This window comes from Centrocercus urophasianus, unplaced genomic scaffold, assembly GCF_019232065.1.
Source record: "Centrocercus urophasianus isolate 14NV4802_14NV808 unplaced genomic scaffold, USGS_Curo_1.0 seq_10, whole genome shotgun sequence".
NCBI classification, from domain to species: Eukaryota; Metazoa; Chordata; class Aves; order Galliformes; family Phasianidae; genus Centrocercus; species Centrocercus urophasianus.
Genome location: NW_024884142.1, coordinates 87,963,730 through 87,991,636, shown reverse-complemented (window position 1 = coordinate 87,991,636; position 27,907 = coordinate 87,963,730). Strand labels below are relative to the sequence as shown.

The 27,907-nt window shown below is 46.5% G+C and overlaps 2 protein-coding genes across 2 annotated transcripts in view; both read left to right on the top strand.

The window, feature by feature from the left end:
* LOC122157814 (tau-tubulin kinase 1-like) overlaps nt 1-9,787 on the top strand; it is a 54,416-nt gene extending 44,629 nt beyond the window's left edge. Inside the window, exons 9-10 of the mRNA XM_042813979.1 lie at nt 876-2,458; nt 3,355-9,787. Coding sequence (XP_042669913.1) covers nt 876-2,458; nt 3,355-3,781 — 2,010 coding nt within the window. The 3' untranslated portion in view covers nt 3,782-9,787. The remainder of the gene's footprint in view (nt 1-875; nt 2,459-3,354) is intronic.
* A 3,785-nt stretch (nt 9,788-13,572) lies between these two features.
* LOC122161888 (solute carrier family 22 member 7-like) lies at nt 13,573-27,693 on the top strand. Its single transcript, XM_042821648.1, has 10 exons — nt 13,573-13,950; nt 15,757-15,860; nt 20,330-20,484; nt 21,826-21,994; nt 24,216-24,333; nt 24,970-25,079; nt 25,165-25,379; nt 25,842-25,950; nt 26,874-27,080; nt 27,483-27,693. The coding sequence occupies exons 1-10, from the start codon at nt 13,573-13,575 to the stop codon at nt 27,544-27,546; spliced, it is 1,629 nt and encodes a 542-aa protein (XP_042677582.1). The 3' UTR covers nt 27,547-27,693.
* The last annotated feature ends 214 nt before the right edge of the window (nt 27,694-27,907 follow it).

The following is a 27,907-nucleotide window of genomic DNA, read 5'->3' as shown; positions in this document are numbered from 1 at the left end:
CATTTCCTATTTATTTTGCCTCTTCTTGCTGTTCAGTGAAGTGTGTGTATGCGTGTGAAGCACTGCTTTTCTGCTGGCTTTATTTTCAGTCATTTCACAGACTGCTCCTTGTAGCCTTATGGACAGCCTGACCTCAACAGACTACAGCTTGAGAAACGCTGTCTCAGCCAACAGTTCCATCCTCCCCCTGCTTTTAATGATTGGATACACCAAAGTCTAATAGCAATACCGTGTAAATCAGCATTCATGACTTACTTGCTGATCATTCCAGTGGAAGCAGAAGACTGTAGAAAACAGAACTAGAAGTTGCTGGAAATAAAACCAAAGCAGAAAAGAGAGTTGAATAATAGAGCAAGGGGCACTGAAGATCTATAAAGGTTTTTGCTGTGGGACAAAGTTGGATGGTACTCTGAAGTGATTAGGAAATTGTCTACCTCAGAAGGGGCGTATAAGTGTTCTGTGGCCTGGGCATAAAAGAGAGTTGCTGAACGGTTCTAGTAAGGAAGGTATGAATATATAACTATACAGGTACTGACATAAATAGGTGATACTGAAGAAGACTGGGAGACATGAAAAAAATCCTCAAGAACTGCTTGCTAAAAGGGATTCTTTCAATACAGGTAAATAAATGCTAACAAAGCAACTCCTTCATCAAGATTTTTGCCTTTGTTGATCTGTGTCTATGATTCTCTCTTTTCTAAGGTTGGTACTAATCTAATGGTTGAGCGATCACCACTCTAGTGTGTATTTTGGAATCATGATGGTTTAGATTTTTTCCACTGATGTTTCCCACTGCCTTTGATGCCAATGACTTTTGTGTCAGTGCTACGTCTGAATACTAACCTTTTCCTTTTGTCTCATTTGTCTTCTGGCAGGCATATACACTGAAGTCGTTTGAAATGAATGGTCTGCCCAAGGCAGTGCCTTTAAGTTTGCCTTATCAAGACTTCAGAAAAGACATGTTAGAGTACTGGGAAAAGGCTAAGTTATCCCAGCGGATAAAGAGAGTTGATTTCTCAAATGTTGTCTTGACTGCTCCTTGCAAACCCCTGGAGCCTTACCTGGAAATGAATGGCAAAGAGGAGGAGGAAGAGGACGAGGAAGAAGATGAAGATGAGGAAGAAGATGAAGAGGATGTGGAGGAGGAAGGGGATGAAATTGACATGCACAGTGGTTCCAGCAGTGATCTGAGTCAAAAAAGCACAGAGCGCAGCCAGGAGTGCGCACCATCCACTCTCCTGGCTGATGACCAGAAGGGATCCAAGGGTCGAGCTTCCATGGCTGATGGGGACTTGGAACTGGAGGAGGGCTCAAAAACACTGGTGCTGTTTTCACCAGGTGATCTGAAAAAATCTCCAGTGACCACAGACTTGCCTCCAGAAGTTGATCTGGGGACACTTGCTGCACTGACACCTCAGAGCGAACGGCCGCAGCCAATGGGTAGCCAACTAGACGTGTCTGAGCCAGGGACCCTGTCCTCAGTCCTTAAATCTGAACCAAAGCCTCCCGTGGCAGTGGCTACAGCTTCCTCCCCATTTACCAAAGTCGAGCGCACATTTGTTCACATAGCAGAAAAGACCCACCTCAATGTCATGTCTTCCAGCGGCCAGCTGATGAGGCATGAGGAATACTGCCCTCCGGGACAGTTTGAAGAGGTCATTATTGAAGAGGAGCTGGAAGACAATCTGGCGTTGGTAGAGAACGGAAGCATCCATTCGGGATTAGAAGGGGCAGAGACAGAGAGCTGTGCACTTTCTGCTAATCCCATTGAAACCACCTCAGAAACAGTGGGGGAGCAGCTGTCAGTCCCCAATGTAGCAAAGCCTCCTGAGGATAAGGCAGAGTCCTCTGACAATGTGGCACTCTCGCTGGATTTGGAAGAGTCTGCCAAGGTGGTCACGAGAGAGCCTGACGTTGAGAAGCCAGCATCGGTAGCGGAACACCTGAAGCCAGCAGAGACCCTCCCTGATGCTCCACAGCAGGGCCCCAGGAGACCTCTGGGCTCCAGGTATAGAAGTCGGATCCCCATTTTATTCTCTGAGGAGGACACTGGCTCAGATCTTTCAACTTCACTCTCAGCCAAAGAGAGGCTTTATAAGAGGGCAAAGCAACCTGATCTGGCTCGTTTAGTGATGGAGAAGAGACAAAACTGCCTCCTTAGGCTGGCTTCGGGGGCCTCCTCCTCAGCATCCTCCAGTGACGAGAGGCGGCGGGCCTCAGAAACCCTGTCAGCCACTGGTTCTGAGGAGGACACCCATGACTCTGATGACTCCATCCCAAGAAAGGCAGGGAAGAAAGCTGCCCTCCTGGGGAGAGAAGAGAAACTCATAAGCACAAGGAGCAGAATTCCTCGGCCCATCACACCTGTGAAAACACCGCTAGAGACAATGAAGTCTGAGAGCTCCACAGCCGTTGTGATGGCAGTGCTTTCCCCGCAGGATGCGGCTGTTGCCTACAGGTAAGCCCAAAATGCTGAGCAGTGCAAAGTTTGGACCTGTGAAGGAATCGCAGTGGGAGCTGTGCTCACCTCGCACTCCTTTACTCTTTGCCTGACTTGAATGTGCAGTCCATTCCCCTTTCTTATATTCACTTCAGATCACTTGTGTATAAAATTCCCACCTCTTTTGTGCTCTTTGGCTCAATCTGGTCAACAGGCCAACTCCTTTTTCATGTGTCCTGACATTGAGACCTTCTTCCCTTCTATGAACTCTTTCATTTGGTCTGATCCCTGGGCTCTCAATTCAGCAGCATGTTCACCAAGTCCTTGACTCTAAAGGGCCTAGCAATTGCAATTAGGCTTGCAAGGGCTGAGGCATCACAAGTTGTGACTGCATCAGCAGAAGAATTGGAGGGAGGGATGCGCATATATACAGGCAGTGTCAGTGACCTGGAGGAGTTTGAGCCACTTCCACACAGTCTAAATTCCTCACATATCCCTGTGCTTTTTCAGATTCAGGTGAAGGGCCGTGATCCCTGTGAGCTGGTTTATCTTCCAGCGAAGTTATTCAGAGCCTAAATGATGCTCTCGTAGTCGGACTGTGTTGCCTACCTTAAAAGAGGTTGCTGCATTCACAGTGCATGTTAAGAAGATTCCAAAGGAGTGTGCCTTGCTAAACCATGCCTGAATGTTGTCCCATAGGGTACTGGTGAATCAGGGAACACACTTACTGCTTAACAGCATTGTTATGGGATGATGCTGAGGCCACTACCCCAGCTTATTCATAATATAACTCCTGTCACATGATGCTAGAGATTCCTTGTAATTGTCCCAGCAGCACTGATGCCAGAGCTGCCAGGAGCCCAGAGTCTCCTGCAGTAATTCCTATTCATACGCCCTCTTTTCTTTCCCTGTAGGCTCCAGGCACAGAGAGCAGCTGGAAGTGTCCCAAACGACTACCGAGCAATGCAGATACAAAGCCGGCTTCCTCCTTCACCAAGTTCCACGTCTCTTCCTCCACGGAGCAGCACGCAGAGGTCCAGCTACGCATCCCCTCGGAGCCCTGTCCTTCCTTCCAAAACCCCCACTGCTTCCCCAAGAAGCCAGTTGTTGCCTCGGAGGGAAAACCCTTCTCCCTGCAGGCAGCATAAGCCAGGGACTGCTCTCCAGCGAGTTCCACCTTCCCCCCGACCTCAGCCCCAGGCTCAGGCCCTGGGACCAACAGGAGACTCCCTGCCCTCTCCCGGCACGGCCAAAAAACGGCAAAGAGGAAAAACCCAGACTCAGAGTCCAGCAACCAAAGGAAAGCAGGTGTCCCTGGAAAGTAAGGCAGCTGCCAGATAATGATCTTCTGCCAACCCAACAGACTGGGTAACTTCTGCATATAGTATACACTTGAGATGCTGCAGCACAGCCTTCCATGCCGGAACCACGAGTGTATAGCAGTAGCTGTACTTCAATGCTTCACTCACTCTCACCCCACACAGTTGTGATCAGCTCCCACAGGCCTGAGAGCCTCTGAGCCACAGAGCCTTCTTCGAGGGAAACATCCAGTCCGCAGCTCACGCTTGCTAATGCACAGCGACCCTGGCAGCCTGCCTAGTGCCTGACCCCCTACTCCCCAGGCAATCCCCTCTCTCTGTTGGCAATACCTGTCGCCAATACTGACCCTGGCTTTGGAAAGAGGAGTGGAAGTGATGAGAGCCTGCTGGGGAGGAAGGCTCCTGTCCTGCAGGCAGCCCTTGCTCTCTCTTTGCTGGGAAAACACCAGCCCTGGCTGCCAACGGCTGAGTGCTGGCTCCTCTCCTGCAACCTGTGTTAGTGAGGGCTTGTCACCAGCCCAGCTCAGATGGGTGTGTTGTCGTGCGCTGAGAAAAGTGCAGGAGAGGGCTGGAGGAGCTTTGCTCTCCTTTTTCCACAAGGGCCTCTGCAGGCAGGAGTGGGGCAAAGGCTGCCCTTGTAGATGCTCCTGCCTGCTCCAGGGTGTCCTGCAGAGCTGTTTCAGCAGCCGCTTGTGGGGCAGGTATTGAGTTGAAAGTAGGGATGTATGGGCAGCTTGCTGGGAAATCCAGAGCACTAGCATGTGCTGTGGAAGGGAGCACTCTGCAGCCACTTCTGTCTCAGATACTGAACTGTGACCTGTGGAAACCACATCTTCTGACATGGGTGGTTCCTCTCAGCCTGAGTGTGGTTGGTGCCACAGTTCTGTAGGCCACCCAAACACAGCTCCATCCTGAAGATGTGAATAGTCACTGGATGCCTTCAGCTCGGGTGCCCCCTGCACCTAAATTCCTTGTGCTTTATTGTCACGTTCTTGGTGTTTGTGAATTTTGGCACTGTCGTTGAAGGTTCCCTTACACAGCAGGAGGGAAGTAATTATCCTGTAGTATACTCTAAAGCTGCTGCTTTGCAAGGAGAGTTTTGCTGGTATGCTGTGGGTATCCTGTGCATTTCTCATCGGGATATCGGGTTTATGTCCTTCTCATGCTCAGCTCTTCCACACATTGCCTAACAACCAACAATGTGAACACAAAAGCAAGGGCTGTGCTCTTAAATAATATTACCAAAACGTAAGCTTAGCTCTCACTTAGCACGCCAACTTTTTAGCTACCCAGCTAATTAGGGTGGTTTGAAAATTCAAGCCAGGAGGACTGATAATTGCCAGAGCCTGATAAGATCTTGAAATGGTCACAAATTCTTCCCTGCATTGCATAGGGAGAAACAATACAGACCCAAATCCTTGGGGCTTCATGCCACTGTCACACCTAAAAGAAGTTTTGCATAAGGCAGAACAAAACAATGGCTGCTCTGCCCACCCAACTCCTGCAGCTGCAACTAGCAGCTTCAGAAAAGATTTGCAGACAAAAAAGCTTGATGGAAGAATCTTATGGTAGTAACTGACTCATTCGAATGTATTTACAGTCACATTCATGGTCATCCAATCCAAGGAATCCCAACTTTCTGTTTCAGAGTGGTTCTACAGGAACGTGCATGGATCATGAGAGCTGTGACGGAGTGGCAGGGAGAACAGGATACTCCTGGGACATCAGAACAGGGAAATGTCTGGAAACAAGTGATGGGACTTACCTCTCTACACAACAGTTCCAGTGTTGACAATGCTAGGAACTTATTTCATACAGTTCAAAACGTTTGGTGTTTTCCTTAAAAGTCATTCACCCTTGTAGAGTAAGCAGAGCTTCTCATCCGAGAACAAATCCCAGCTCTCATATTTGCAGAGGGGCACTGAGAATTCCACGCTCAGGTTGTGGTTTCAGGGACTGAGATGACTTAACCAATGATGGCAGTGGTCCCTCCAACTTGCAATCCCCTCCCTTATCCTAGGGCAGCTGTTCAGTAAGGTGGCTGGAGATAGGGATCCAGTGTGACAACAAGTGCTCTGGTTTGCTGGGTTAGTTTTCATCTGTTCATCCATCAGGTTCAGCATTTGATCACACAAATGCTTCTGCCAAAAGTGGAGGAAAGAGTAGATAGTAAATTCTACCACTTCTTCTGCGGGCACAATGACTTCATGTGAGTTTGGAGTCTGGTCCAACTGCAGCCTAAATATGTCCTGAGAGTTTTGAAACTAGAAAACAAAATAAACCCAAATACACAGATTCTTTCTGGAAATATAAATGGTAATGGCACTCCTATTAATTTGTCAGCAGACTGTTCATTTTAGAGTGCTTAGATAATAAGATTTTGACAGTGAAGCCATTACCAGATACTCTATCCAGGTCTTACATGCACATGCCAAAAAGGCATCGAAGGAGCAGGAAACGAGTGCTATGGGGCTATTTGCAGGATTAGCAAACCCATTTTGTCATGGGAGACCAGTGAAGCACAATTATTGTATTTGTTCAAGAGAAAGTTTAAATTAGAATTGTCCATGGCCCAGCTGTACCATGTCAAGAAGGAAACTGAAAGAAGAATGCCAGTGAATGATTTCCAGCATGGGAGACAGCAGCCTGTCTCCATGTTGTGTGATAGGGCTGGGCTGATGCTGCAGCTGGATCTGTAGTACTGTCATGCACTGTCTATCCTGAGTCATCAGGTCCATTGGCATTGAGAGCTGGCTGGCTGCAGCAGGGTTGAAAGCCAGAGCAGGAGCTGCTGGCTGCTGCCACTGACAGGCTCCCAAGGTTGTTCCTGCACGGCCTGGCTGTCCCCGTGTGTCCCACAGGCTTGGAGCTCCAGACCTGTCCCCTTTCCCAGTGGCAAATGATGCTGTGATGTTACAGGTAAAATGCTTCACATTGCCTCTTACTGTCCTTCACTGTACTATTTTTTACTGAGATTATTTTTTACAGGAGCTTCAGTGCTGAGTTCATTCAGTCAAGTGATTAAAATAATTTGCTCATTTGCTAAATTTGGCAGTGCAAAGAGTCAGGCTTCATGCAAGCACTGCTCAGCAACCACTAAATGTCAGTATGTTATCAACATTATTCTCAACCAAATACAAAACACGACACCACACCAGCCACTACAAAGGGAGCTAACTGTACCCCAGCCCAAACCAGGACACTTGCTTTCTGTTCCAGATGTTGGCAGGGACACTCAGGAAAGCTTCTGCCATACAAAAGCTGCTCTGGGTCTGTTCACTCTGATTTTCCAAGTTCTGCCCTTCAGAGGTGAGCATGACCCCAGGGACTGCTGTCACTTGGGGCTGCTTGGTTCTCTGGAGAGGAGAGTTTGCTGGTGATACTTCCCATGAAAAGAGTCCTACAAAAGGGGCTGGGAACTGTGGGTCTCTCATCCTGTTCTCTGCCCCACAAGCCAGGAGCGCATCTGTCATAGTTGGGTCAAATGCAGCAGATCATGTTTGAGGGGTTGTTCTGTTAGGGCAGATGGCTGATACAAGATGATGTGGCAAGGGGTGGGTCTGAAGAATAGTTCTCAGCACCGAGCTAATATGACAGTGGACTGTATGAGCAAAAAGAGCACTAGAGACAGTCAAGAGAGTATCACGGAAGGGCACAGACGCGTGGCTGGAGACACTAAGCTGGCTTTGGTTGGCGGCACGGACACTGGCTTGTCTTGATGCAAAAGGTGTTTCAGTGACAGACATTTTTGGGTCGTGCTTGGGGTTTACAAGAGGCAGGACACTTGGCTTGTCCTTTCTAAGTAGAGAGTATTACTATATATATATATATATATATTTAAATTATAAGAATATAATATAAGTAGTGCCCATTATATATTGTGGCTAAAGGTTGAAAAGGATCCTGCAGCCTTCAGAGAGGCACTGTGTGTCCCTGCTGTGTCCAGGGCTGTCCCTGTGCTGTGGGTGCAGATGGAGGAGCAGGGTACCACCACTGAAGCACACAGGAGCTGTGAGGCTCTGCTCACCAGGGGCCAACACACAGTGGTGTGGGTGGCCATCCGAGCTGTCATAACCATCTTGTGTGGCGTTGATCTGGGTCTGGAGACTGAGTGGTGGCCCTTCATTAACAGAAGCGTGGTTTACTTGGGGTAACAGTGTCTTTGGTGTTACTCCTTTCCAACACAGAGCTATTTTCTCAGTGTAAATCTCTGTAATAAGATGGTTCCGCATCTGCTTACAGCCTGAACAGCTCCAGCAGTAGCTCAGTGGCCCCTTAGCACACTTCTTTCTTCCCTGTACAGTTTACTGTCTCATGGCATGATCCCACCACTATCCCACATGCAAGAACACGGATGTCCACTGGAGGCCTTGCTCCATGCATCCACAAACTGCAGTCAAATGAATCTTGCAAACACAATAAAAGTCCCGTTGTGGATCTGATGAGTTTGGTTTCCAACGAGCTTCTTCTGGCTTAACTGCAATGTGCCCATGCTTGATCTGCTGCATTCACAAAGCATGTGGAGACCACCTGGGCACCTGTGATCACGTCTGTTTCCCAGCAGCTGCACACAAGAGGAGAGCTTGGGTTTCTGCTCAGGTCCTTTCCTCTTCTGTGTGCTGTGTGACCAACAGCAGGGTGGGTGCCCACGTGCTCCCTGCTTGCTGGCTCCAGGGTCCTCTGCAGAACCCCGAATGGCTTTTTGCTCTCCCTCAGCCTCTTGCTGACCACTGGGACTGTGCTAGCAGGAAAGCAGAACCAGCTGACATTCAGATAAATTGACAGCATCTGCATGAGCTTTGGGTCTTGCATCTTTGTGATGCTAGAAAGCAGCCCTGGTTCCAGGCTGCGCTGATCCATGGTCTCAGGCACAGCCAGGACACTACGAAATGGCAGCAATTTGCACACTACAGCTCTCCCATCCCCTCATTTGTAGCTTCCCTCCTCTAGTAAACATGGTCTGCAGTCACTCTTTGACCCCTGTAGATCAGTCCCTCCCCGTCTGGGTCTTCGTAGCTGTCCTGGATGTCTGCACAACTTAAGGAACACCTGGCCCCTTTGCAGGCTGCTGCTCTGGGATATGAGGAGCATTTCCCCTTCTATTTCTGGAGCTGCAAATGTCTGCAGAGGAGGCTTAAGGCAGACATTGATGCCTTCTGTGCTAAAAGGAGGAAGGGAGCTACCACAGCAGATCCACAGGGTTCCTGGCAGGGACCGTGGTGTGAGCACATCCTCCCTATAACTCCTGAACCAGAATGAGCAGAAGGCCTGAGATTTCAGCTTGCCTCACCTCTACCCCAGCTGCAAGGAGGAGGCAGGGGCTGGTGGCACTCGGGGACATGGCTGCAAAGGCAGAGGCTCCCAGACTGGCATCTGCAGGTGGTGTGAAGAGCTCTGCAGGGCATGGGGTTAGGCAAGGAGTCCGCATTTTAAACCAGCCCATGCATGAGAACCGGTGTGAGGGACACTGCTGTCCTGTGCAACCTGGGCTGCTGCTTCTCCGGACAGGAATTGGAGCTGAAAACGCAGATAATTTTGTAAATCTCCTTTTAACACATTAGCATGGGACTCTACACTCAGACATCACAGCTGGCACACCGACGTTGATTTCCTTCACCTCCAACACAGTCCGACAAAGCCTTTTGGCCCGGAGACAGGACTCTTGCTCTTTGGTACTGTCTGGGAACGTGACTGGGTCCCAAGGCTGAATCTCTACATATCTCCTTTGCATTCTTTAGGAAAGCAGCTCGAGAATGTTTACACACTGCAAACAGAATGTACAACTCTGACCAGGAACCACAATCCGGTTCAACTGCATGGCAAATTTCTTGGCCATCGAATCAGGCATGCATCACAGAGGCCCCGTCTGTGTACAGATCCACCTGGCATTGCTCATACCTTCAGATCACGTCTTAAAAAGAATATACGACGATGCCATTTCTTGTTCATACCAGACACAGTTGTCATTAGATTTATTATTAACGGGGGGATTCTTGATCATGCCATTAAAAGCCTGTCTACCTTTTCACTGGTGTCTTCTCCCATTTATTGGTGTTGCAGAATTCACCTGAATTTTTGCCCCCCCTTCTTCCCCCCCCAGCTCAGGCTGCCCAGGGCCCCAGCCTGGCCTGGAGCACCACCAGGGATGGGGCACCACAACTTCTCTGGGCAGCTGTGCCAGGGTCTCACTGCCCTCTGAGTAAAGAATGTCCTCCTCACATCTGACCTACACTTCCCCTCTTTGTGACTAGTGCTGAAATACCTCATTGAAACACATGAGCACATGGTAACATTTCCCAGCTGGTGTAATCACGGTCTAATGCACTGAGTGTTTGCTTGGAGGCTTCAGATGCCAAAAATCTAAAGGATAAGAATATAATTTGTAGCAGTCACTGTGACTTTATGGAACTTGACATTGTTAGGCAAATGTGGTGGCACTTTCTTTTATATATCACCTGTCTAATCTTATATGTCATTTGACTAAATATCCTCAACACCCTCTTTCCCCTCTGATTCTTTACACTGAGCTGCACCTCTCACAGATAGGAGCTACCAGCCCCAGCAGGGCCCCAGCACACAGCTGGGATAAAGCAGCCCTTCATAACCCAATTAAAGAGCAGTGAGGAGCAGCAGCTTGGCCTCCTTTGAATAGGCTGACTTTTCTGACAGGAGAACACCTGCAGCTCTTCTCAGCTTTAAAGAACTGTGAAAAATCAGAGCACAGAAAAGAAGAAAAGTGCTCCTTTGGAAAGATGATCTTACAATGACAGGTTTTAATCCTCCTCCCATAGCCCAGAAAGCACAGTTAGTTGGCTTCGGTGCAGAATCTAAACCCGCAGAAAGAAGCACTGGGCTGTACAAAGCCCACATCAGTGGACAGGCAGATGAAATCTGAGCAGTCTCCAGAGAAATGCTGAAGTGATTGTCATCTGCATGGTTCTGGCTGATGGAGAAAGGGCTAGGAGGCAGGTTTAAAGAGCAGCATTCCAACAGCCACGTTCCCTGATGTACTCTGAAGGCTACAGGCAGAACAGATGGATGGGCAGACCAACACGGTGCAAAGTTGCGAAGACTGTCTGAGAAGACTAGGTCTGAAGAAGTTGAAATGAATGGCTGAGAAGGCTTTGAGGTAAGGACCAGCTGGGAATGGCCTAGGAAGGGAAGGGAATGGAAGGCTGAGCAGAGTTGTGGAGTTATTGGGATGCAATGAGCCACATGGGAAGGAAAACTCCCCAGGTTGGGTGTTGGACCTCACTTTGCTTGCTCTGTCATCACATACAAATCACTCTTGGCAGCCACTCAGCCCAGCTCCTGCTTCAGTGGAAGAAAGTGTGACTATGTACTTTCACACCCACACCTTTACTGTCTGCACAGGGTTTCCAGAAATAACTTTCTAACCAAAACTAAATCCTGCCCTAAGCTCCCTCAACAGCATTACGTGACTGTTTGAGGTAAAACCCTGCTGTTAATTTCAGTTGCAGTATATTAGGGACACTAAAGTGTCTTCACTGCCCTGCACAGCCTCACCTGCCCCTTTAGTGGTCCAGGAGCCTACTAAATGCCTGGGTCCCCTGTCTCCAGCCCCTTCTGCTCCAGACTGGGCTCTCCGGTTGCGCCCATGTCCCAGCTCATCCCCTGGCTGTGTCTGGGGTTGCTGATGGACCTGGCTCCAACAGCTCCTCTGGCTGTGCTGCTGTTGGCCACTGAAGGATATTTTCTCTCCACCAGTAGCTGGCCTTCTGAAACAGAGAAGAAAGACTGCTGAGGAAAATGATATGGATATGAAGCTTCTGTTTTCATATGTGAGCAGTCAGCGTGATCTCGCTGCTACGAGGCAGGTCCAAGCCACGAGACAGGTCCAGGGTCTAGAGCCAAGTGGTGGGGCAGAGTCACAGCAGTTGTACGTGCAGTCCATTAACTACATGTAGTGACCCACTACGAAAACATGTTTGGGTTAGAGAAATACAGCAGTCAAGTAACATGTTCTTAGCAATTGCAGTATGAAGAGAAGGGCTCCAAGGGTTGCAGAGCAATGGACTGTAACCTCATTTCTGAAGGGGAGGCTGGATTTGCTCTGCAGTTAAAATATGCAACAGCATATCAATGAGAATCCCTGTTCCTTGCTTTTAGAAAACCAGTGGGGAAGAAAAACGATTTGCCCTTTAGTTCGACTTGAGTTTAAACTGTAACCCTGGAAGGATGGTGCTGTCGGGTGACCCTGCTCCACTCTCACCTAATTTCCCTGCTCCCATCCAAAGATGAGCACCGATACACTCAGTAGTGCAGACTGGGGCAGCATGTTAGTTAAACATGGATGACCAGGAATGCTGCTGAGACAAGCAAAGATCTCCTAAGGCCACAGCATGCCATCCTTTGTCTTATAAGCCTGAACCTGAGCGTTCAGCCACAACCAGAAAGGCCCTAAGAACTGCTTCAGCCCTTCTTATCTCCACCTGCTGCTCTGCAGCCCTTTGTTCTCTGGCCCAGTACAGCCTCAGGGCAGGTGCCTGCCTGCATCAGCACCCCTGAACACTCAAGACCACAGGACTGCTGTAGGAGGGAAGATGTAGGGAAAAAACGTAGAACTCGCTACCCTCCCAACTCCCAGTTTAACCAGCCTTGATATTGCTGCTTCTCTGAGCTTGCCTGTTTGTGGGGCAAAGCCCTTTGTCTGTGCTAAGTGCTAGTGATCCTCCAGCTGGGTCTCTACCAGACAGGGAGAAGGGTGGGCAGCTCCTGACTGACTTGAAGTACCTAGAGCTGCTAGACTTCTTTGTCCCTGTCTCATGGAGTAGAGATTGTCCTTTGAACCACGCTGTGGTTTCTGTGACCCAAGCTGCACCAGCTCTGTTGCTGCACCTCCCCATTTGCTGCATCAAGGCTTTTGCCCAGCAACTGTGCAATATGGAACTCAAAGTTACATGTGGTACATATCCTTTGTCAACTTTGACCTTTGATGACAGGTTTCTCCAACTAACTTTCAGCTGCTCAGATGCATGGTTTGTTCTTGTTCTGCAGTGGCTCTGGCTGAATAAAGAGCCCATGGTGTTGGCTAAGAGCACACAAAGAATAGAAATGCAAATTGAAGACCTGTCTCTTCTAGGAGCTCTTTCTGGTGGTGCTGGAAGAGCCGTGGTGTGAAACCCCAGTGGCAGCAGTACCTCTGGCCCTGCTGAGGGCTGTAGGTCCCTCATTGGGTTGTTGTATTGATCCTCAACCAATTGGTCTCCATTCAGAGACACATTTCTCATCTCTTCTGGGTGCTCTGTCCTCTGCATACCCCTTTCTCCCAGGTCATGACTTGAGACAAGCCATACTAAGAACACAGCTGATGCACAGCAATCAGGCTTTGGTGCTCACAGGCATTCTCCATGCTGGGGGGCACCACTGCACTCCTGGGGGCCCGTGAGAAAGCAGAGTGTGATGTCCCCACACCAGAAACAATGGTGATGGCTTTTTTTTCCCCACAGCCCTTTACCAATGTGGCTCTCCCCCTCAAAAACCACCACAGGAGGAAAGGACTTTTTTTTTTTTTTTTTTTTTTTTAAGAAAAAAAAGGTGCTTTGTGCTGGATCTGCTTAAAATAGATGTGTATGCACATGGAATGACTTGGAATGATTTCTTTGGCTCTACCCCAAATTGAGTGTTTCGCTGTGACTTTTGAAAGCCTTGCTGTGAGATCTCAAAGTCCAAGGAAGTGTCTGTAGGAAAAGCCATGGGAAGCTGAGCTCCAAGGACAGAGACAACTTTTCAAGCTCATGTTGCTGCTCCTTGGTACATAGCTGCTCTGAATGAGCAAACTCTATAGGAAAGATGAAATTTGAGGATCTCTTACTGGAAATTGGTGGCTTTGGCAGATTTCAGATTTTGATTTTGTTAATCCTCTGCCTCCCAAGAATCAACCTTCCCATGCATTTCCTATTACACAACTTTCTTGCTGCTACTCCCTCTCACCATTGTGCAATTCCGCATCAGGAAGAATTTGTGAACCTCACCACGGAGGAAATTCTGCTCATCAGCATCCCCCGGAAGCCCGATGGCACCTTCAGGTCTTGTGAGATGTTCTCACAGCCTCAGTTTCACCTACTTCTCAATTCCTCTCTGCAAGCAGACAACGACTCCATCACCCAGGACTGCCAGTATGGGTGGGTCTACGACCACTCACAGTTCACCTCCACCATCTCCACTGAGGTAACTCCTGGCTTGTGATCTAGCTGAAAATGAAATTAGCTCAGTGTTTTGAGGAGATGAAGAGGTGTTCACACAGTGCACAGAATCAAAGGGGAATCTTTGCATTTTAACCAGTGGAAAGTACTTGCTTAGAGAAGATGGCTTGGGATGGGGAAAAGTTCTCTTGAGCTCAGAGGTAGATACCAACATTTCTCATAATGAGCACTTCCAGGTGATTGAGAGACTGGGGGTGTGGGGAGGAGAGTCTGCTATGGGATTTTCTTTGCTTGGGCCATGTGGCATTGGCACAGGATCACACCCTGTAAGGATGTCATCTGACTCTGTGGCTTTCTTGATTTTCCAAGCGCTTTGTTACTTCCCTTGTCTGCCTCTCCTCTCTGGTCTCCTGCTCCCTTGCTTCTCCCCAAGATCAAGCAGCCTTTCTCAATTTCCCTGCTTGTTCTATTCCTGCCCTTTAATATATCTTTGGTGTTTTACATTTGTTGACTGCGTGACTTGATGGGAAGCAGACCTCAGCAAAGCTGTTAACTCACAGTGACTTTATCCTTCTAGAAGACAATTTTCAGATTTAGAGAGTCCATCAGTCCAGTTGTCACCAGAGTGCTGATGAAATGTGCTCTCGGAGGGCTCCTGGTGAGGTGTAGCACTCTGGTCAGCCATAACCTTGAGTCTGCCCAAGGTCCCTGCCCATCAAACATTAACCACCAGCCTTCTGAAATGCTTCATTAGGGCTTAGAGTGATACCTCTGGGTATTAAAGCTTTACCTGCAAGCTGTACTTTTCTTCCTGGAAAGGCAGCCCAAAGCACAGTAGGTCTTAGGGAAGGGAACACTTTGGTCAGACAAAAGGGAAATGGTTGGTTCAGAAACAACATCAGCTGGCCATGCTTTCACTGACACAAGTCTTATCCTGGAGCCAATGCCTCCTACCCACCACTCAACCTCTGGTTTTGGCAAGCATAGAGATGGATGCTGGGAGTGCACCAGGTCTGCACCTGATTTCCACGCTGTTTCAGGGAGAAAGATGTAAAGCACCCTTGGAGAAAAAGGCAGAATAAATGCTCTGCTTCAGAGGCACTGGACTCAGAGCCTTATGACACTGCACTCAGGCTGAGTTCAAGAGGCCATGGACTTACTGTGGAGTCTTTCTGTCTTGCTTCCAAAAAGGTTGTTCGAGGTCTGGCTGGCCTTGTCAGAGAGGCTGCAAGGTTGGGTTGATGATTAAGTTAAGTTTTGTCAAGTTACACACACATGAAAAATTAACTCTGAAGCTTGGTCAGAGCATTCTCTAATGATCAGCAACATTTGCACCTCCAAGGAAGAAAAATGATGCTAATTAACTCAATTAAAAAGAGTGCCTAGACCACTCTCTCCATAGAAATAAGTAAGTTATAAGCATCAGGAGTGAGTCTGACTCCCCTCTGTCTTCCTCTCTTCCTTCACAGACTACTTGGAGGAAATTGATGAGGGCATACTAACTGGATGGCATTCTATAAAGTACATTGTAGCACAAAGAATCAGAGAATTGTTTAGGTTGGAAAAGAACCTGAAGATCACTAAGCCCAAACATCACCCTGACCTACCCAGTCCCAACACTAAATCATGCCCCTCAGTGCCACATCCACGTGTCTGTTGATTAACCCCATTGCTGCCCTGGGCAGTCCATTCCAATGCCTGACCACCCTCTCTGAGAAGAAATTTTTCCTGGTATCCCAACTAAACTGCATCTGGTTCAACTTGGGAAGGGATTTGAAGGGGGACAGAGGCTGGACTGGGCACTCAGTGTCACTTTGGCCTTGTGTTTCAGTGGGACCTCGTGTGTGAGCAGCGTGGGCTGAACCAGGCGACCGCGACCTTCTTCTTCGTTGGAGTCACGATCGGGGCTGTGGTGTTTGGATACCTTTCGGACAGGTTTGACCCTCTCAGGCTGTCCACCAAGGCTGCAGTTTCCTGGCAAGGCCTTCACACACATGTGACTTGCAAAAGCAATGAGAGGGGCAGAAAAAGGAGAAAACACAGTCGTAAACGGAGAGCTTAGTCTTCCACATCCAAACTGGATTAAAGTCATACTGAGAAGTAATGCAAGGGCTAAATGCTGAGTTAGAGTTGCGGATTGCTTCATGGGGCAGCCAGTTAAGAGCCCACGTGAGAAGCTGCTCTGGTCATGGTGAGGATAAGGTGCATTGCAACAATGACAGTAGCACAGAATTGCTGCATCCACTGTCTGCGAGACATTTCAGGAAAGATAACTGCTTAAAAAGGAGAAAGATGATTAAAACAAAGCTGAAACAAGCAGCTGAGAGTTAAATCCTGACAAGCTATCTGGAAATTATCTAAGGATATACAAGTGAGGGGCTTAAAGCAAATACATGTCAAGTCCGAAAAAGATCTCAAGAAAGCAAAAATTGTCATTACTAGAGAAGCAGGGTAAAGCAGGGTAAACTCTTCAAGGAAGAGTTAAGACCATGGCCTGATAAGGAAAATAGGAGCAAACCTTTTCTCCCTGGTTAAATGTTAGAATGTGATAATGTAAAGGGGAAAAAAAGCCTGAGTAATAACCTAGAATGGGCATCAATTAAGAAATCAAATATTTCTGCAAATAGCAGAACCTTCCACTGAATATGCAGAGCAAGCATGCAATCAGGATGTGCTGTTCTCTTTACACTATTCAATATTTAATGGCTGTGTTTCCTGTGCAGGAAACTATTCGATTCCCTCCTGATTTCCTTTCTCTGGGACCAAAGGAGCATTAGGGTGAGGCAGGCTGCAAAATCACTTCACAGCAGAAGGGAAACTACGTGCGCCATACAAAGCTGCCAGTCACTTCCGTATCTTTTCTTCTATCTGTTTCAAATCAGTTTTTATACAGGTCCCCAAGAAAGACCTTGGGAACTGCCAGCCAGGCAGCCGGCGTCCAGCTCTAATGAGTGAATTGGTAGAAACAATTCTGAAGGGCTGAGCCAGTGTCCATAGGACTTCTATTCCTCTTTTGCGTAAGATTCATACCCTACAAGCAGATTGGATTTCTTTGAAGATGTTCACAGGTGCGTGAACAGAGGAGATATCATCTGTAAGAGGTTTGCTTACAAAAGGCTTCAAAAGAAAAAGGATATCCCTGCATGGCTAAATAATTGATCAAAAGCGGGGAAGGAGCAGGGAGGGGTAAGCGTTGAGTTGTTACAGTGAAGGTACATCTCTGGGGACCTGTTAATTGGATGTGTGCTCGTCAGCATACTCATAACTGATCTGGAAAAGGAGTGAGTGGGAAGGGGCTGCTGAGTGACCAGGCTGGTAGAGACAAAATCTGAGAGTGAAGAACTGCAGAAGGATCCTGTGACTGGGTGGAAGCATTATAAAACACACTTTCAGGGTAGGTTAATGTAAAACAAAGAAGTGCGTCCAACTTCACATGTAAAATAGAGCTGTCCAGAGTGGCTCAGGAATAAGACTTAAAAGTTACAATAAAAAGCTTCTGGCAAATATCTTATAGTGTTAGAATCACCAAGACTGGAAAAGACCTCCAGGATCATCCAGTCCAACTGTATACCTACCACCAATATTTGCTTACTAAACCATGTTCCTCAGTACAACATCTAAATGATTCTAGAATGCCTCCAGGGACAGTGACTGCACCACCTCCTCTGGCAGCCTGTGCCAGTGCCTGACCACTCTTTCAGAGAAGAAATTTTTCCTAATGTCCAACTTGAACATCTCCTGGCACAGCTTGAAGCCCTCTAGTTCTATCTTCTCAGTGATGAGTAGCAGCTGGGGAAGCAAATGCATAATTCAGAATTGTTAGGAAAGGAATATAAAACTAAAGTGAACATAACCATGCAGAAGCATGTATATATGTGATGGCCCCACATCTTGAATACCGTGTGCAGTTTTGTTTTCTCTTCAATCTCTTCCCCACTTATACCTACTATAAATTCCTCAGGGTTATAGTAGAAGGGAAAAAAATGTGATGACAAAAAAGAGTAAGCTAAGGGTTGACTGCTGAGTAGACAAACCAGGACCTTCAGTCTGCTAAAGAGGCAGATAAAGAGGGTTTGGCAGCCAGCTGTGCCTTTGTCAGCAGCCTGACTGCACTGCCATTCTGGGCCATGCTGTAAACCACAGTGAACGGATCAAGCAGCTTGTGTTGGTTGCCTACAAAACTCCAGATATGGCAATAGGTCTTCCATCTTCTTGGGGGTACTTAGAACTTTGTAGTGCATATTCAGTCCCATTTCCATCATGGTTTCCTCATCTGCAAGATGACATTTCTTTGGCTTCATTCTCATCTCAGCCTCCTCTAGCTGTACCCATTTAAAGTGGAGAGCCAGAAATGCTTAGGGGTTTTTTTCAGCTCAAGAAGTGACCATTTCCTCCTGCCATCTGGTTATTAATGTATCATTTACCCATGCAAAGGCCTCTCCTCCTCTCCTGTAACAGCTTAGTTTCTATTAGAACCTCTGCTGGGAGGGTGGTTATTGCAGCTCTGGGAAATCCAAGCATTCTGAATCAATCAGAACTTTCTCATTACATTTGACTTCTCCTGCAGTGAACTTCAACAGATAATAAGCATTTTCTTTACAAAAGCCATGCTGATACCTGCAGCATTTGCTTACCTGTGTCAACAAATTCTAATTTTTAACATTATCTTTACCCACTTAATCAGTATCAATACTAGATCTGTTAAACCTCAGATTCATGCCCCCACATCTCCCTCAGGACACTGTAAAAGCAACCTTTCTCTTCTCTAATAGAGAAGAGGTCCCACTCCCCCATACAAACTGTAAAGTGCGTACTGCACCTCTGGTGCTTCAGGCTGAGAGACATCTGGTCCTGCCATTTTGCTACAGCTCAGGTTCATTCTGATCCAAGCTTCCACAGACTCCTGCACTTGAGAACACTTCTGCTGACAAATCTTACCCCACCAAACTCTCCAGCCCTTTATTGAGAACATACTTATGCAAAAGAATAGAAATCTGGAAGAAAAAAAAACAAAATCTGGAAAAAAAAACCTGTTATTACCTGTTCTTGTCCAGATTCTCCTTTTGTACCTTGTTATCGTACCTCATTGGCTGCATCACGCTCTGGCAGATTTCCAGATTGGGATATTTATGAAAATTGCTTTTCTATTCATTTTTATCCTTGCACAGTTTGCTCTTTTTATTACATTTTCCACATACAAACGTTCAGAGGTTGGGCTTTTCCATTTCTCTCTCTCTCTTTGAAGGCAATTTTAACCGCATTTCTTTTGGCAGCCTCCTTGTAGCTGTTTGATCCTGCCAGCTTCTCTCTGGTTCCGTTAGCAGGTGGTGTGCAGTTGCTGAGAGAGTCTAGTAATGGGTCCATAAATAGCAGCCTTGTGCTCTGCAGGGAATTTTATATTTTGATATGTTCCTTCTGTATTTTTGAAGCATATCTTAATTTCAAAAATGTATTTTTGTTAGCACTTACACTCTTGGAAATGGGATCTAGCACTGGTGGGTTTCTGGATGCTTGCTGCACTGACCCAGGTGCATCACTTCCGCAGTCTGGGTCTGTTTAAATTTCACAGCAGATCCAGAAAACTGCCTGGGCTATCACCACAAGTTGATTCTTCTCCAGCAGACATGTTAACTAGCTGCTGCATGAAGTTACCTGTGACTGCTCTTAAGAATGTGATGGTGGCAGCGTGTCCCAACACATAATTTCACTCCCTGGTGTAAAGGTCCTTGCCACCATCCCTATCAGGTGGCCGCTGGGAGAATGCCAGAAAGTCCCTACAAACTGAATGCAACCTGTTGACAGATTTAATTACTAGGCCAGTTTCAAACCATCACATGCAGGGCTGATATTTGCTGGAAGGTCCTCTCCGCTTCTGGATAGTTTGTCAAAATTTTCATTTGAAATCCCATGTCAAATTTTACAGTGTTTGTGTAGAAACACATACGGACATTGCTGGCGTGAGAGTGAATGCCGAAGCACATCTGCATGTATTTGACTTCCTGTATTTCTCTGCATTCTCCCTACAGGACTCTGCACAGGGTCAGGTCATACAATTTCCAAAGTCCTTGAGGAGTGACCTCAGCATGCATGTTCAAGCTGACATCACTTATTATCATAGTGGCATTGAATGGGGTGGCCAGTATATCATTCTTTTTTTATCAGTGCTTCTCTTTCCATTGGAGAGACTCATGCCCAGTGCTCATGGGGCTTCCTGACCCTTTTAATGGGATCACATCGCTGCAGCACTGGCAATATCCAGCAAATCCCTCCACTCTGGGGTACCACATAATCTTTGCAGTGCAGACTATGCATCAACCTCCTTAAGTCTCTGCTTTGCCTCATTTCAATCCCTACTCCTGGGACACATTTCCAGCCTGTAAATAACCCTGTCTGTGCTTTGATAGGTTCGGCCGGAAATCTATCCTCATGCTGTCATTTATGTTATCTGTCACATTTGGGATGCTGAGTGCCTGCTCCGTCTCCTACAGCATGCTGGCTGTCACAAGAACCCTCACCGGGGTGGCCCTGAGTGGTGTGTCCCTGATCATCTTGCCTCTGGGTAAGTATGGTGAGGCTGTGGGAGTACAGGTGCCCACTTCTTCAAAAGAGCAGTCGGGCACTGGCACAGGCTGCCAGGGAGGTGGTGGAGTCACCATCCCTCGAGGTGTTCAAGAACCACAGAGATATGGCACTGATGGATGTGATCAATGGGCATGGTGGGAATGGGCAGTGACAGTTGGACATGATGATCTTAGAGGTCTTTTCCAACCTTTATGATTCTACGATTCCGGCCAGCAGTTCCTGTTAATCACCATTCTTAATGCTTTAAAATCTATAGATGAAGTATCTTCCCTTTTCCTCTGATACTGGGTTCTCATTTTTCACATGCAATTAAAGAAATTCACCAGTTGAGCAGGAGCAGGATGTTGGGTCATTCATAGCATGCTTCTTCCTCTCCAGTCTTAACTTTGCAGCAATTGTTTCCATCACATTCCTTATCTGTATTCTTAGAAAGGCTGGAAAAGGAAAGAACACGAAAATAAAATCTCTGTGAGGCAAACTTGAAGCTAAGAAATTTAAGTGATGACATAATTAAAACAAGCTCCAAACGCCAAGCTACCCAACATAGCATCAGATGATTTTATAGATATGTTTAGAATGCCCTGGGCAAGAGTCACAATACCTTAGAGCATATTACATGTGCTGCAGAAATTTCCAGAAATTTTGCAGATAGACCCAAAAACAAGCTAAAAATCAGGAAAGGACAAATACACACAAGGCATTACATGTCCCAAGGCCTACAATGGCACATTCTTATTGTAAAGGTGATGCCTACAATACAAATTAGAGATTGGGAAGGACATTTCTGATTGCTAGATGCTGTAGCATGATGTCAAGATCTCTGGAGGCAAATTGACTTAGTTCTCAAACAGAAGCAAGGGGATCACCCTTCGTTCTGGATTTACACATGCATTAATGTCTGTTCCACTGAGGCCAGTCCAGCTTAATTTATGTATGCTATATTAATGATATATTTCTTGAATCTGGAATAATGCATAGGCAGAGAAATTGGAAAGGCAAGATACAACTGGAGAATTAGATTAAAGATTAGTTTGATGAAGATGACCATTGGATGCTATTGAACAAGATAAAAACATATCATCTAGGGTGTTTTAGTATATGTCCAGAATTTCTTCCTTTAAAACTTCATTTTAGTTGTTTTCAGCTTTGTCAGGAGTTAACTCGTGGATGAACATTTAAAAAGGGCAAATGTCAGTGGAACTCTCCTGGAGGAAAAGAGCAGGGATGTTGCTTCACTTTGCCCTTCTCACAAAGACCCACAGACCCTCTCCTGGGGAAGCCCTGTGTGACCCAGCTGAATGCTGCCTCCCTCTTACAGGGATGGAGTGGGTGGACACAGAGCACCGCACCCTCTCTGCGGTCCTGACCAGCATCTCCTGGAGCATAGGGAACATGCTGCTGGGCTTGACAGCATACCTGGTGAGGGAATGGCACTGGCTCTTGGTTGCCGTGACGGGACCTTGTCTTCTGAGCATCATCTGCCTGTGGTGAGTGCAGCAACCTTTGGCCTGCTGCTGCTGGAACAGGAGCACGATGCCGTTCGTCTTTCTGCCCTGTGTGTATGGCAAATATTGCAGTATGCATCCTGGAATTGGATCTGGCAACCCTGAAAACCTTCAGAAATGGTGGCCTGGCCTTCCTCAACCTCAGGGTTGTTGTTTGTTTCATCTTGGACTTCAGTGTGGATCTGGACCCACGTTGCAAAAATCTCCCAGGGTAATGGGGAGCTATAGCTGGAAGCCACACGAAATAATCTGACTGATATACATGCAGACCCCAAAATGGCATGCATAACTGATAAGCAGAAAAGGTATAAAAATGCAAATGTGACTTTCAGCTGCCTAGAGAGGCATCTACAGGTGATGGTTTACTTGCTTACTATGTCTGTCCATCAGCATGAAGCAGCAGATGAAAAAGCTGCCCCAACCAAATAGCTACCAACAAAATCTCAAATCATATCTGTGAAAAATGGGATGCATACTGATGCTATTGTTAAACAATGGCTCAGAAGTAGACGTGTCCTTTCAACAGTGATGAATGGTTTCTGGCAGAGAGTAACATCTGATGCCGATCAAATTCAAGACAATTAAATTTTATGTTCTGCTGCCTTTCAGGTTTGAGGTTTTGCTCTTTTTCTAGGACACCTAGTTGTAGAAATTGAATCCTGGGAAATGTTGAAATTCATAGATATATTTGGATCCACCTTTTGAAAAATAGCTATATTTCTTTCTAGTTTGTTAATGCCTTTTATGGAAATGAGTTCTCGAAAAAATTATGCTGTCTGATCAAAATTCAAGCAACCAAGAGGTCAGTGATTGTGGATAATTAAGTCCCTGAAGAACAGAATCAAAACTTAATTTAACACATTCATTATATATTGTTGACACTAGACATTAGACAGTCAAAACACTTAACATACTCTGGAGATGGTGGCAAGGAGTGCAAAATGCCACCTTTAATTCTTTATATTTGCCAAAGTATTAACGACTTCTGGGAGGGAGCTGAAAACTTTCCATAGTCCAGTTCTGCACATGATTTTGCTCTACACGTCCTTTTCAGCTCCAGATTGAATAGATTGAATAGTTCACTGATTTTACAGCAACCTGACTTAGGGCACACAAATCACCAACAGCTTATAGGGAACACAGTGGGAGAAACCCAGTGAGAGACCTCAGTGAGAGACTTTGACAAACTCATGAGCTCAGTTGATCTCTTACCCAAATATTCCTTCAAGCTTCTAACTGCACTTCAGTTGGGCTATATTGGAATTTTTGCATATAGTTGGAATGGATCTGACTGTGAGGCATTTCCAGTGTCTCCTGGACACTGACCACTATGCAGCCCCACACATGTTCAGGCCAGCAGGGCTGCAGTGGGGTCTGGGGAGATCCAGGGCTGATAGTGCCATGTAGCTCACATGAATTGCAACCAGATGAAAGATCACAGAGAGGAACAAGGAGTTACAGATGCCAGTTTATGACTAGTGGTGAATCTTTTGCTAGGACAGAGAGAAAAACAGGAGTCACAGGACCCCCACTCAAGGCACATCTGCTAAGTAAACCTCTCCAAGTTGCTAATTAGCTGTGCAGCATTAGAGCATCCCTTGTCACTCATTGACTAGCATGGCTTCTTCACTGGGGGCCGCAGTCACAATGATTTAGACTCCAGTGGATTATCTTTTGCAGAAGTCTTTGATTGTTGTGAACAACAAATAATTTAGCAATTAACAATGAAAGTAAGAGGTATAATCTCAGTGGGCCCACTAAATCCTTTCTACATAGTAATTTTTAATATTCTAAAATATCAGCATTTAAAGAATCTCAAAAATCATCAATACAAATCTAAATAAATCTATATATCTGAATAAATCTAAATCTAGTGTCTAAATATAAACTTTCTGGGGCCGATTTTATTTGCTAAGAACTTAAAACTTCAACCAGCTCAGCAAATTCAAGCTTTGATCAAAAATCACATTATAAAAATTTTGGCTAGACGTATTTCAACTAAGACACAAGTTCTTTAAGGGTAGAATAGCATGTATGTGTAAAGAGAGTGTCCTACTTGTCTTAATCTCGTGCACCACAGTTGTTATTCTCAGTAGAGGTTAAAGTCTCATAGAGAAGATCTCCTCTTTTTGGCCAGGGCCATGTATGTGGGTTGGAAAACATGGGGTGCCAACAGGAATGCTGTCTTCTCTCCTCGCACCAGGTGGGTCCCAGAGTCTGCCCGGTGGCTCATAGCCAACGGCAAAGTGAAACAAGCCCACAAGCATCTGCTAAGATGTGCAAGAATGAATGGAAGGAAAGACTTCACTGTCTCACTGGAGGTGAGAAACTGAAGATCCGGACACATTCTTCCTCCCATGTTTTCTCTTTCTCTCTGTTTTACTTCTACTTTATATCTGAAGTGATGCTCAGCCTGCAGTGTGATCTGTGGGACACCATGGTCCACAGAATGCCTTAGGCCATTTTGTTCTAGAAGGCATTTACATTCACTGCTAAAGAGAAAACTCACACTCGGTTCATGTAAGATCAGAATCCAACTTCAGTAGGTGGGGAGTCTTTCCACTCATCACTGTCATGGCAAGACACCTCATTGCACTGGACACTGGACACTGGACTGAGTATGCAATGAACGAAGTACAGCTTGGAAAAATAAGGAGTTGGCACAGGCCAATGCTGACTTTGCTAGTGCTCTTTCTACCACGTGGGATATGTAAGAGAGGCAAAGGGGCCATGGATGAAAAAAGAGCTCCAAAATGTTAGATGATCTCTTAAATGATGTAGGAAGACAAGCCTCTGATAACGAATGCCCAGCAAATTGTTCTGCAATAGGAATATATGGGAAACTGAATGGGTTGATAAAATTAAGAAAGGCAACAGACCCCGGCCTGTCTAGGATCTCATGTCTGGATGCTAAATGTACAGCAGCTGAGCTCTTTCCTTCTTCTCACATCTCCCAGGCTCTTAGAGGAATGACTACTGAGAAAAAGCCAAGTGAGAGTTTCTCCTACATCAGCTTGTTCAGGACACCAGTCCTGCGGAAGATCTCTGTGTGCTCTGGCACCGTGTGGTAAGCAGTGTTACTTGCACAAGGGATTCATCCTGCATTGCCCAGCTGATTTTCCCCCATTTCAATCTCCATACATTCCTTGCAGGTTTGGTGTTGCCTTCTCTTATTATGGCATGAGTATGAACCTAACTGGCTTTGGGCTCAGCATGTATCTCTCCCAGTTTGTCTTTGGCATCATTGAGATTCCAGCCAAGATACTCATGTACGTGCTGGTGAACCGAATTGGACGGCGGCACTGCCAGGCGTGGTCACTCATCCTGACCGGACTGTGCATAGGAGCCAATATCATCATTCCTAAACGTGAGATGCTCTTCTGCTGTATGCTGAAGGGGAAGTATCCATTCTGTGCTGTGCTAGAGAAGGAAAAACATAGATCTTGCCCTGTATAGAGACATCTTCCACCTGCAAGGACATTAGTGGGACAAGGCTGCTGATGTGGGCCAGCCCTACTATCTGGAGGCAGCAGATGTTCTCTAGTCACTGTGAAGCACTATAAGGCTAGTGATAACAAGGGAAGTGCTCATCCTATTACAGATATTTTCCAGTGGGAAATATTGGGACTTAGCCTTCCATCCGTTCAGCTTCCACTCAAAATAGCAGTCACCAAATTTTCAAACTGATTCAGACTGATTCAGCTCTTGGAATTCAGGGCTCTGAAGCTTCCAGTTCTGTCTCTTGGAGCCTTCTGGCACCTGTAACCACAAGAAACTTCTTCACATTTTTCTTTGACTATTATCATAAATGTCTTTTCTTTCCTCCCAGCTTTCACTTCTCTACGCTCTGTGATGGCCATTATGGGCAAAGGTTTCTCAGAAGCTGCGTTCACCACTGTCTACTTGTACACCTCTGAGCTCTACCCCACTGTCCTGAGGTAAGAGTCACTACTGCTTGAGGGCACCGCCAGATCCTTAGTGGGATGTCACCATCTGGTCTTGGCCACTGACACAGCAGGAGGTGCTGTTGGCTAGACTGCAGGACTGATCCCTTGCCTCTAAAAGTAGCAGGTTTTGAAGATTACCTCCACCCACAAGAAATGGGCAGAAAGCTATTATTTGCTGACCTGGGGTATGTAGGTAGGGGAATGTGTTGAATGGTGAGGAGTATTCTGTGGGACACAAACTACCACACAAGATCGATAGCCCTCTGGACATCAGATGATAAAGCAGGGATTAAGTAGCCTTTTAGGAGAAAAAAGACAGTTCATTTGAAATATGTAGTTAATAATGACGTAAAATCACGGACAGGTCCTTGGGATCCCTGTTTTATGCATGAAATTTTACCCCCTGAAAATTATTAAGTGGAATAGGCTCCAGGTCCTATTTTTGGCCACATCTCCAGACTTTCCTAACTATAGCAGGACCAAAGGTGCTTACAGAAATCTCTAGTGCTTGGCATATGCCTAGAACTACCTGGGAGATCAGGGACTTAAATTAATCTCAGCAGAAAAGAGGACATACTAAAGGGATGTGTAGAAAATGCACTCAGTTTTAGACTTTCAAAGAGAAAACATCTTTCGAGCAGATATTTGGGAACTATTGTCATTATATGAAGATGCAGAGAAGAAAAAAAAAAGATAGAAAAAGTCTGGTAGAGGAAAAATCTAGGGGTGAGAAATCCCAAGATTTTCTCAGCTAGTGATGAGAAATCTCTAGATCTCCCAAAAAAATAGGAGAGGGAAGAGGGACTCCATTTTTTATTTTTTTATTTTTTTATTTTTTGCAAGGTCTGATAGGAAAGAAGTACCCATGTCTTTCTTGAGGTATTCTACACTACCATGGTCTCCTACCTTTTCAGGCAGAATGGAATGGGATACACCTCCTTCACAGCACGCCTCGGTGGGTCTTTGGCCCCACTTGTGTTCCTGCTGGATGATGTGTGGAAGTCTCTGCCTGAGGTGACGTACTGTGGTGTAGCGGTGTTCTGTGGCTCGGTGGCCTTCTTGCTCCCAGAGACACTCAATGTGCGCCTGCCTGAGCGCATTGAGGACATCGAGAAGACACAGTGAGTAAGCTCCATCCTGTCCTGCACAAAGAGTCTGCCAAAAGAGGCAGAGAAATGTCCCGTCTACCATCTGTAATTCCACATCCATGGGCAGCAGCAGATCAAGTGACACTCCAGCAGGGATTGGGACTGCTAGGCCCTTTGCTCTTCTATCCACCAGCCCAAAAAGCATCTGAGGGTGTCAGCTGGCAGCTGGCTGAACATGAGTCAGCGGTGTGCCCAGGTGGCCAAGAAGGCCAACAGTATCCTGGCTTGTATCATTAGGAGCTGAGTGGTGAGATGAGGCACTGAGGGACATAGTCAATGGGAATGATGGAGGTGGGATGGTGGTTGAACATGATGATCTTAGAGGTCTTTTCCAACCTTGATTCTATGACTCCATGATAGATTCTTTCCTTCCAGAGTGAAAGGACCGCTACAAACCAGTGCTCCTGAGGGTTTGCCATTACAGTCTCTTCTGAAGTGAAGGACTCCTTGGAAAAGCCATAGACAATGTGAAGGACTGCAAAACTGAGCCGTAATCTGGCCTACCAATGGACTCTCCTCCTGGTCTCTCTCTGCAGGGAAGTGGGGCTGAGGATGTACATGGAAGGAGGTGGATCATAAAACCAGCTGGAGGGAGCCAACCCTGCTCTGTAGTGTGGTCAGGATCAAAAGTGCTCAGGTCTAACAGGATCTGGAAATAAAAGGACTCTAAGTTTGGCTCTTCCAGTCTTGTTGGACCAGCAGCACCTTTCAGATCACTGCACAGCCTTCCAGAAGCTATAGCCCATTGGTTGACAAACCACAAGAAATGTAAAAGAGCAATAAAAGCCACTGAGTGTGAA

Coding starts and splice junctions, on each gene's coding strand:
- LOC122161888 (XM_042821648.1), top strand. CDS start 13,573: ATGAAATTTGAGGATCTCTTACTGGAAATTGGTGGCTTTGGCAGATTT. Junction 20,485..21,825: donor CCTGATCATCTTGCCTCTGG/GTAAGTATGGTG, acceptor TCCCTCTTACAG/GGATGGAGTGGGTGGACACA. Junction 25,080..25,164: donor GTGTGCTCTGGCACCGTGTG/GTAAGCAGTGTT, acceptor CATTCCTTGCAG/GTTTGGTGTTGCCTTCTCTT.